General features: G+C 36.4%; 1 protein-coding gene and 1 pseudogene across 2 annotated transcripts; both read right to left on the minus strand.

The window, feature by feature from the left end:
• Window positions 1-158: 158 nt before the first annotated feature.
• Window positions 159-4,316, minus strand: LOC18597566 (LRR receptor-like serine/threonine-protein kinase EFR). Its single transcript, XM_018121678.2, has 3 exons — window positions 4,054-4,316; window positions 1,166-3,806; window positions 159-964 (listed from the first exon to the last, which is right to left on the minus strand). The coding sequence occupies exons 2-3, from the start codon at window positions 3,786-3,788 to the stop codon at window positions 531-533; spliced, it is 3,057 nt and encodes a 1,018-aa protein (XP_017977167.2). The 5' UTR covers window positions 3,789-3,806; window positions 4,054-4,316; the 3' UTR covers window positions 159-530.
• Window positions 4,317-7,167: 2,851 nt separating this feature from the next.
• LOC108662276 (putative receptor-like protein kinase At3g47110) lies at window positions 7,168-11,337 on the minus strand (annotated as a pseudogene). Its single transcript, XR_016026474.1, has 3 exons — window positions 11,082-11,337; window positions 8,196-10,835; window positions 7,168-7,994 (listed from the first exon to the last, which is right to left on the minus strand). The product of XR_016026474.1 is annotated as a putative receptor-like protein kinase At3g47110 (transcript).
• Window positions 11,338-11,632: the final 295 nt, after the last annotated feature.

Below are 11,632 nucleotides of genomic sequence, written 5' to 3' on the forward strand. Positions count from 1 at the left end.
TTTGTAGAGTAAAGACATTCCTGTTTTTCAATTATTTCTGCAATTTCAATCCAAGGAACATTGTTAAACTTTTTCAAAGACAATATTTGCTAAGATAAAAGTTACATTTTGCTGAGAGAAGAAAACTACAAAATGAAGAAGATAGGTGCTGCATACAGTTTCATTTAATTGGAACATATATATATATAGTTTAATGCAAACTGCTGAAAGGAAGTTATCCTATTGGTGGAAACTAACCACCTGATCATTCAACTGCTACAAACGTGTTCAGCAGTTGGCTATGTGTGGGATAAAGTCACTAATCCACTATGCAAGGTTGATAAACTACAACTCCTATACAACTGCAAAAGGAAACTAACTAAAAAACAAACACTAGATATATGAAATGGAAGGCAACTTAAAAGTCTGGAAATAGATACAACTTAAACCAAAGATAAAAGGTCATGTGAATCAGTAGCACATGATTGTCTTCTTCTCCGCTTTCTTGGTGGCAAACTCCATGAACATTGGTAACCAAGCTCTGTGCAGAATCAAAAACCAGATATTGCAACTAACATGGCTTTGATATCAAGCAAGTTGTTCACAACAACAGTCATAGTCAGTCGCTCACTTGGCAATGTTGCAGCACAGGAGAGTCCGATTTTCATCATTGAAATCAAACATTCTTCTCTTCTCCTTACGGAACTGACATGAGAATTCTGGTTTTTAATTAATGCCCTCTCTTCTACATAATCTTCTCTGTTTCCTCTGACCTTCTTGTGAACATTTTCTTCTTCAAAAAGCATTGATCTGTCAACGATGTCCATGACATGTCCAGGCAAAGCCCTGTCAACGAACTCACAAATTCCGAGATCATCTTCAAAGCTGTCATCAGTTGGTCTTTTGCCTGTAAGCATCTCCAGTAACAGAATTCCATAACTGTAGGTATCTCCATGTATGGAAACTTGGCCACCCATGCCATATTCTGCAACTTGTAATGGACCACAATTAGCCATCTTTGTATTTATATACCAACAAACATATTTCAATGCAGTAAATTGTTTTAAGTTGTTTGAAGGTTGAAAATTAAAAATTTTCAACTACTTTTGCCTATGATTACCTGATTTATTCCTATAGAAATTGTTAATTATGAAGTAACAGTGATCCATCAACATGAAAATCATACCTGGAGGAATGTACCCCATGGAACCCTTTAGCCTGACTGACATAGTCTGACTCCTGGAGGCATTACTTGATGAATCAAAGATGAACCTTGCCAGTCCAAAGTCACCAACATGTGCAGCAATATTTTCATCAAGGAGTACATTGCTTGGCTTTAGATCGCAATGAACAATGGGTGTGACACAATGGTGATGAAGATAATCCAAAGCAGAAGCAATATCGATGGCTATATTCAGTCTCTGGATAAGGCTCAATCTCATGCTTTGGTACTGGTCATTACCTCCAGGATGCAGCCACTGATCTAGATTTCCATTAGGCATAAACTCAAATACAAGAGCTTTGAAGTCATTTCCTTGATGATCAACAGTAGAGCAAGCGGTTATGATCTTGAGGAGGTTGCGGTGTCGCACACTTCTCAAAGCATTGCATTCATCAATGAAACTCCTAGATGCTCCTTGCTGTTGAAGGTTTAATACCTTAATCGCAACAACTGTTTCGTCTCTGGATATAGTTCCTTTATATACCGAACCAAAACTACCTGAACCAATCAAATTTTCTTCAGAGAAGCCATCAGTTGCTTTTACAATATCTGAGTAAGACATACATAATTGCCATTCCTTCGAGAATGATGCATTGGATTGACTCCCCGAGTTTCTTACTCGATGATATGAAGCATAGGAACAGAGAAGAAGAACAACAAATATGACTGCACCAGTTACTGGGATCACCACCTTGGGGGCAAGACGTCTTCCAGGACTTTTTCTGGTGCATGTGGGTAAATGTAAATCCTGGACACCACCACAGAGCTTATTGTTTCCAACTACAGAAAAGGCACTTGCATTTCCAAATATGCCTGCTTGTGACACTTCACCATCAAAATCATTATGAGAAAGATTCAGATGCTTGAGAAATAAAATCTTGCTGAGAAACTCGGGAATTTGCCCAGACAGGTTGTTGCGCGAAAGATCTATTTCTTCTAGACCTCTTAAAGACTTCAAAGATAAAGGAATTGTTCCTTCAAATGCATTACCTTCCAAATACAGGCGTTCTAAACTAATACAACTAGCAAGGCTGCTAGGAATCTCACCTGAAAGTCTGTTCTCTGCTAGGTCTAACTCCACAAGATTGTCCAGGTTAACAACTTCAACTGGAATTGAGCCGCTCAAAGAGTTGTTAGACATGGACAAAGCAATTGTAAGGGAAGAAAGAGCCAGAATCTCTCTAGGTATGGTGCCACTGAGATTATTACTAGAAAAATTTAGTACTAGCAAATTTTGGCAGTTTCCCAGGCTTGGAGGTATGCTTCCCTCAAATCTATTCTCTTCCATAAAAAGCCTTATTAATGCAGTTAAATTTCCAAGTGAAAATGGCATTGATCCTGAAAATCTATTATAATTCAGATGCAGTCCCTCTAAGTTTTGAAGCTTCCCAAGAACATCAGGTAAGGTACCTTCTAATTGGTTACCTTCCATTCCTAGAGAGTACAAATTAACAAGGTTTCCAATGCCAATAGGGATGGTTCCATTAATCAGATTCCTTCCTATGGTAAAAATTTTCAACTTGTCTGAAAGGTTGGCTATGGAGCTAGGCAGTTCTCCTCCAAAAAGATTCCCAGCAAGACCTAATACTCCTAGGGTAGAAATATTAGTCAAGGAATCGAAAAAGCTTAGGTCACCAATTTTCCCAGTTCCAAGTTTGTTTTCATCAAAATTTAGTCTAATCAAATGTCCAAGATTTCCAAGATTTCGAGGAATGGTCCCAGTCAGACCATTTCCTTGAAAGTCAATTATCTGAAGTCTAGAAGCATTTGACAATGAGACAGGGATAGTTCCTGTAAAATTGTTAACACCACCAGCAAATATTTCTAGATTAGGAAGAGTGAGGCCAACATCTGGTGGTAGATGTCCCTGCAACTGGTTTTGAGTGACAGAAAAGTAGTATATAGAGGAAATATTATAAATTGAAGGAGGGATAATACCAGATAGATAATTTCCATAAAGATGAAAAACTCCCAAGCCTGATAGCTGGCCAAGTTCATCAGGTATGGTTCCTTGTAAATTATTCTGTGCTAGTGAAAGAGCATGAAGAGAAGAAAAATTACCTATCCAAGTTGGGATTGTTCCTGTAAGGTTGTTAGCTTGTAGCAGCAGAAATTCCAACTTCGATAATGAAGCAAGCTGGTCTGGAATTTGCCCAATTAACCCATTGAAAGCAAGACGAATTATTACAAGTTCTGTACAATGAGTTAGATTAGTAGGAATTTGCCCGCCAAAGGAATTGTATGTCAAATTGAGATGCTGCAGGCGCAACAGACGACCGATTTCTTGAGGAATTTCACCACGGAAGCTATTGTTTACCAGGTTGATTCTGGTGAGGGATGTAAGGTTTCCTATGGAAGGTGGTAGGGAGCCAACTAACTTTTGATCCTCCAGGTTCAGAATTACCACTCTTCCATTCGATGGGCTGCAAGTGACGCCAACCCAGCTGCAAAAATGAACAGAATTGTTCCATGAGTCCATGACATGACGAGGATCTTGAGTTACCCGATTTTTGAAATCAAGCAAAGCTAATCGATCAGATTCATTTGCAAAAGCAGGTATCATTGCAGATTCCGAACACGAACTCATCCACAAAAGTAAAATCCCCTGAAAGAACAAACAAGTAAGCTTCATGCTTACTCCTAGAAAAAAATCAAAATTAAGAACCTAATGCCATATATCAAATTACGTAAAAGAGAAACAAATAGAGATAGAACTCATTGGAGGACCACACTATCCTGAAAATATCCAGAGATTTGAAAGTTCATCAACCGATATGGTACAAGATTATTAAAATGATTAAACCTCTTTCTGTTTTGACTTTTGGTGCAAGTGAGTCATCTTGCATACTTACTCGTGGAAAATCTTCACTGGAACGAGACCAGCCGATGACAAGTTCAAGGATGGCCTAAACCTCCATATCTTTGCTCAAGATTGGCTAATACTCCGGACAGGGTAATTGAAGTGGCTGTTCCCACAATCCTGGAAGACGTACGCATGCACTTAAAGTTCAAGATATCGACCAGGCAAGCTCAAGAAGTAACATTCTAAAAGAAAAGCATGAAGATGAAAGATGTTATCAGAATATTGCAAGAAACTGTTCATCAAAGCATGAACATCGCTGATGTCAGGTTGTTGAAAAAATCTCTATATATATATATATATATATAAGTTGGTCAAGAGTCATGTTGACAATCATATTACAGGATAGCTGCTTTTCCATCATATTAGACTTTTGTGTTTTCGTGTAGTAAATACGATTAGATACGAAACACGTTATAATTATAAATAAGATATTATTTAATATTTATATTTTAAATTTAAAATATGTACACGTATACGTTTAATAAATTTATAATATGACACAGTACAATTAACACACTTATTAAATGTATCAATATACGACACGATTAATAACACGTTTAACACAATTAAATAAAAATATTTATAATTAAATATAATTTTATTATTTAAATTTAAAATCTATAATTATAAAAATAATTATAATAAAATAAAAATAATAATAACATCAAATATAATAAAATTTAATATAAATAACATATATAAAATTCATTATCATATAATATAATAAAATACATAATTAACATCTAACCTTCAAATACTAATAATATAAAAAATCATTCATAATTTTTAATTGTAATAATTACATTATTATTTTTATAAAATTAAAAAAACTTATTAAAATAATTATTTAAAATTATTTATATAAGATTAAAATAATATTTAACTATTAATTTTTAATAAGTTAATAAACATGTCACTTATACACGTTTAAACACGATATCACGATCATGTAAACGTGTTTTAAACGTATTTGTCATGTCTAACACGTTATGACATCAAAATTTTCGTATTTTAACGTGTCAGATATGATTAGATACGAAACACGTTAAAATTTAATTCAAAACCTGTTTAATTCATGTCTTCTCGTATTGTGTTAACGTATCGCATTCAAAATTATCACATCTACATCATATTCACTACAACAAAGGATCAAAATTTTTAAACAGTGAGATATTGACGCTTCTATTTGGAAAACTATATGCAATTTCTTCACGGTTTCCTCTTAGAACACGAAGTTGGACTTTATTTTAGTAGGTAATTACTTGGGTATTATTTGATTAGGTGTGGCATCTTTTTATGGGCTGCTTGAAGTTTGCTGCAGAGAAAGAGAACTTGCTGCGCACAAAGGTTTACTTGTCAAAGTTGATACACAATATTTTGGTCATATAAAGCCTGTTTACTCATAAAATAATCCAAGCCCATGTACCAATTATTCGTCTCATTCAATTCCCAAAAGGAAAACAAAGGAAAAAAAGAGACAAAAATTTATTGTAAGGTGAGTTAGCGCCATTCAATTTTGTTTTTCTCTTTAAATTAATTTAAACCTAACAGTTTGGTTGATGGTACAGTGTGGGCTCAACGTGCTCAAATAAGCAGCTATAGATAGGATGAACAATAGTACTTCAGCACCAATCAGGAGGCCAAAGAATGCATGCATAAATTGCAGCATCAGTTTGAAGATTCCATCTTATCTGTCCACACTTGAACCTCAATTGACAAGTTGACATTCAGCATTTCCCTTCCTGTTTTTAGACACTTAATACTTTTATTTTTATTTTTACAAATTAGCATTAATAGGGATGGAAAGAGTAATTAAATTTACAGAGTAAGAGCTTGAATCAAGATATGTTTTCATTGTTGTTTTTTTTTTTTTTGAAATTTCATTTGTATTGAAGAAAGGGAGAACCTGAGTTCACCACTTACAACAAATTTTCAAGGTTATTTCCCAACAACCAGGGGTATACCATTACAAAATTCTCTCCTTGTCGAATTCCCTGTACACTTTCAGAAAGGAAACCACCCTAAACACCCACAGCGAAACCAGCCAACCCCACTAACTCTGGTTAGCCACTTGCACCCAAAAAGCACCCTCAGACAATGAACAAAATGAAAAGATGACACCTAACAGTAAAACAGTCCCCTGCATCAACAGACACCACAATAATCATGCAAAGAAAGACCAACCAATGCACTACCATTACCTATCAACCGTATAGGGATGCCCCATCTTGAGCAACGCCATCATAATCATCATTGCAAGAGGAGCAGACCTACTCAAACTCACGGTTCACAGTTCATTTGCGGTTGATTGCCACATCTCTTGTTCTCTCTTCTCTGTTAGGTTCATCCGCCCAAATATTAAGCAGATCAATCTCCCTACCTATTCCAGATTTTGCAAGTTTATCAGCGTGTTGGTTGCCCTCCCTTCTTACATGCTTGATAGCCCATGTTTTCATTGTTGTTAATAGATAATTAGTTTATTATCGGGCCATGATCCATGAGAGAATGAAACTTGATGATATTATCAAAGAATTGCTGCTGGTCAGAGGTCTTCTTTTTGAATCGGCTATGACACAAAGATGAGACACCATTTAGAAATGAAATTCTTCTATTCTAGATTTATGATCCCATGTTTAGACTTTGAAATCTCTGAGACTGTTACAGTTCTGATGCAAGGGTCTGGGATTTGTAAATGGAATTGGAAACTAGTTCAGACCCTTAGCTCAAGATCCAAACCACCAACAATAAGAATATAAGTGTAAAGAAAAATCCACAGCAGATTATCATATTTTGGAGTTCAAGACAGGATCCTACTCCCAGGTAATCAAATTTACCTTAAACCTTGTTCTTTTTTACCCAAGAAAAAAAAACATATGTCCCAAAGCAGAGATTGTCTGATATCATTGTCCGAAAGTATTAGAGAATACATAAAAGTCAATAATTGCCAAAAATCTATGAACTTGGTTGCACTTTGTAGAGTAAAGACATTGTTGTTTTTCAATTACTTCTGCAATTTCAATCCAAGGAACATTGTTAAACTTTTCCAAAGACAATATTTGCTAAGATAAAAGTTACATTTTGCTGAGAGAAGAAAAATACAAAATGAAGAAGATAGGTGCTGCACACAGTTCAATTTAATTGGAACATATATATAGTTTAATACAAACTGCTGAAAGGAAGTTATCCTATTGGTGGAAACTAACTACCTGGTCATTCTACTGCTACAAACGTGTTCAGCAGTTGGCAATGTGTGGGATAAAGTCACTAATCCACAATGCAAGGTGGATAAACTACAACTCCTATACAACTGCTAAAGGAAACTAACTAAAAAACAAACACTAGAGACATGAAATGGAAGGCAACTTAAAAGTCTGGAAATAGATACAACTTAAACACGACATAAAAGGTCATGTGAATCAGTAGCACGTGATTGTCTTCTCCTCCACTCTCTTGGCGGCAAATTCTATGAACACTGGTAACCAAGCTCTGTGCAGAATCAAAAACCAGATATTTCAACTAACGCGGCTTTGATATCAAGCAAGTTGTTCACAACAACAGTCATAGTCATCCGCTCACTTGGCAATGTTGCAGCACAGGAGAGTCCGATTTTCATCATTGAAACCAAACATTCTTCTCTTCTCCTTATGGAACTTACATGAGAATCCTGGTTTTTAATTAATGCCCTCTCTTCTACATAATCTTCTCTGTTTCCTCTGACCTTCTTGTGAACATTTTCTTCTTCAAAAAGCATTGATCTGTCAACGATGTCCATGACATGTCCAGGCAAAGCCCTGTCAACGAACTCACAAATTCCGAGATCATCTTCAAAGCTGTCATCAGTTGGTCTTTTGCCTGTAAGCATCTCCAGTAACAGAATTCCATAACTGTAGGTATCTCCATGTATGGAAACTTGGCCACCCATGCCATATTCTGCAACTTGTAATGGACCACAATTAGCCATCTTTGTATTTATATACCAACAAACATATTTCAATGCAGTAAATTGTTTTAAGTTGTTTGAAGGTTGAAAATTAAAAATTTTCAACTACTTTTGCCTATGATTACCTGATTTATTCCTATAGAAATTGTTAATTATGAAGTAACAGTGATCCATCAACATGAAAATCATACCTGGAGGAATGTACCCCATGGAACCCTTTAGCCTGACTGACATAGTCTGACTCCTGGAGGCATTACTTGATGAATCAAAGATGAACCTTGCCAGTCCAAAGTCACCAACATGTGCAGCAATATTTTCATCAAGGAGTACATTGCTTGGCTTTAGATCGCAATGAACAATGGGTGTGACACAATGGTGATGAAGATAATCCAAAGCAGAAGCAATATCGATGCTATATTCAGTCTCTGGATAAGGCTCAATCTCATGCTTTGGTACTGGTCATTACCTCCAGGATGCAGCCACTGATCTAGATTTCCATTAGGCATAAACTCAAATACAAGAGCTTTGAAGTCATTTCCTTGATGATCAACAGTAGAGCAAGCGGTTATGATCTTGAGGAGGTTGCGGTGTCGCACACTTCTCAAAGCATTGCATTCATCAATGAAACTCCTAGATGCTCCTTGCTGTTGAAGGTTTAATACCTTAATCGCAACAACTGTTTCGTCTCTGGATATAGTTCCTTTATATACCGAACCAAAACTACCTGAACCAATCAAATTTTCTTCAGAGAAGCCATCAGTTGCTTTTACAATATCTGAGTAAGACATACATAATTGCCATTCCTTCGAGAATGATGCATTGGATTGATTCCCCGAGTTTCTTACTCGATGATATGAAGCATAGGAACAGAGAAGAAGAACAACAAATATGACTGCACCAGTTACTGGGATCACCACCTTGGGGGCAAGACGTCTTCCAGGACTTTTTCTGGTGCATGTGGGTAAATGTAAATCCTGGACACCACCACAGAGCTTATTGTTTTCAACTACAGAAAAGGCACTTGCATTTCCAAATATGCCTGCTTGTGACACTTCACCATCAAAATCATTATGAGAAAGATTCAGATGCTTGAGAAATAAAATCTTGCTGAGAAACTCGGGAATTTGCCCAGACAGGTTGTTGCGCGAAAGATCTATTTCTTCTAGACCTCTTAAAGACTTCAAAGATAAAGGAATTGTTCCTTCAAATGCATTACCTTCCAAATACAGGCGTTCTAAACTAATACAACTAGCAAGGCTGCTAGGAATCTCACCTGAAAGTCTGTTCTCTGCTAGGTCTAACTCCGCAAGAATGTTCAGGTTACCAACTTCAACTGGAATTGAGCCACTCAAAGAGTTATGAGACATGGACAAAGAAATTGAAAGGGAAGAAAGAGCCAGAATCTCTCTAGGTATGGTACCACTGAGATTATTACTAGAAAAATTTAGTTCTAGCAAATTTTGGCAGTTTCCCAGGCTTGGAGGTATACTTCCCTCAAATCTATTCTCGTCCATAAAGAGCCGAGTTAATGCAGTTAAATTTCCAAGTGAAAATGGCATTGATCCTGAAAATCTATTATAATTCAGTTGCAGTCCCTCTAAGTTTTGAAGCTTCCCAAGAACATCAGGTAAGGTACCTTCTAATTGGTTGCCTTCCATTCCTAGAGAGTTCAAATTGACAAGGTTTCCAATGCCGACAGGGATGCTTCCATGAATCAGATTCCTTCCTATGGTAAAAATTTTCAACTTGTCTGAAAGGTTGGCTATGGAGCTAGGCAGTTCTCCTCCAAAACGATTTCCAGAAAGACCTAATACTTCTAGAGCAGAAATATTAGTCAAGGAACCGAAAAAGCTTAGGTCACCAATTTTCCCAGTTCCAAGTTTGTTATCGTCAAAATTTAGTCTAATCAAATCTTCAAGATTTCCAAGATTTCCAGGTATGGTCCCAGTAAGACCGTTTTCTGCAAAGTCAATTATCTGAAGTCTAGAAGCATTTGACAATGATACAGGGATGGTTCCTGTAAAATTGTTAACACCACCAGCAAATATTTCTAGATTAGGAAGAGTGAGGCCAACATCTGGTGGTAGATGTCCCTGCAACTGGTTTTGAGTGACGGAAAAGTAGTATATAGAGGAAATATTGTAAATTGAAGGAGGGATAATACCAGACAGATAGTTTCCATAAAGATGAAAACCTCCCAAGCCTGATAGCTGGCCAAGTTCATCAGGTATGGTTCCTTGTAAATTATTCTGTGCTAGTGAAAGAGCATGAAGAGAAGAAAAATTACCTATCCAAGCTGGGATTGTTCCTGTAAGGTTGTTAACTTGTAGCACCAGAAATTCCAACTTCGATAATGAAGCAAGCTGGTCTGGAATTTGCCCAATTAACCCATTGAAACCAATATGAATTATTGCAAGTTCCGTACACTGAGTTAGATTAGTAGGAATTTGCCCGCCAAAGGAATTGTATGACAAATTGAGATGCTGCAGGCGCAACAGACGACCGATTTCTTGAGGAATTTCACCACGGAAGTTATTGTTTACCAGGTTGATTCTAGTGAGGAATGTAAGGTTTCCTATGGAAGGTGGTATGGAGCCAACTAACTTTTGACCCTTCAGGTTCAGAATTACCACTCTTCCATTCGATGGGCTGCAAGTGACTCCAACCCAGCTGCAAAAATGAACCGAATTGTTCCATGAGTCCATGACATGAAGAGGATCTTGAGTTACCCGATTTTTGAAATCAAGCAAAGCTAATCGATCAGATTCATTTGCAAAAGCAGGTATCATTGCAGATTCCGAACATGAACTCATCCACAAAAGTAAAATCCCCTGAAAGAACAAACAAGTAAGCTTCATGCTTACTCCTAGAAAAAATCAAAATTAAGAACCTAATGCCATATATAAAATTATGTAAAAGAGAAAGAAATAGAGATAGAACTCATTGGAGGACCACACTATCCTGAAAATATCCAAAGATTTGAAAGTTCATCAACCGAGATGGTCCAAGATTATTAAAATGATTAAACCTCTTTCTGTTTTGACTTTTGGTGCAAGTGAGTCATCTTGCATACTTACTCGTGAAAAATCTTCAGTGGAACGAGACCAGCCGATAACAAGTTCAAGGATGGCCTAAACCCCCATATCTTTGCTCAAGATTGGCTAATACTCCGGACAGGGTAATTGAAGTGCTGTTCCCACAATCCTGGAAGACGTACGCACGCACTTAAAGTTCAAGATATCGACCAGGCAAGCTCAAGAAGTAACATTCTAAAAGAAAAGGATGAAGATGAAAGATGTTATCAGAATATTGCAAGAAACTGCTCATCAAAGCATGAACATCGCTGATGTCAGGTTGTTGAAAAAATCTCTATAAGTATATAAACTGGTCAAGAGTCATGCATGTTGACTATCATATCATAGGATAGCTACTTTTCCATCGTATTAGTCTTTTGTGTTTTCATACAGTAAACGTGTCAGATACGATTAGATACGAAATATATTATAATTAAACATAAATAAAATATTATTTAATATTTATATCTTAAATTTAAAATATATATACGTATATGTTTAATAAATTTATAACATGACACGATACAATTAACACGTTTATTAAACGTGTCAAT

Source organism: Theobroma cacao, chromosome 5, assembly GCF_053813885.1.
Source record: "Theobroma cacao isolate CCN51 chromosome 5, ASM5381388v1, whole genome shotgun sequence".
NCBI lineage: Eukaryota > Viridiplantae > Streptophyta > Magnoliopsida > Malvales > Malvaceae > Theobroma > Theobroma cacao.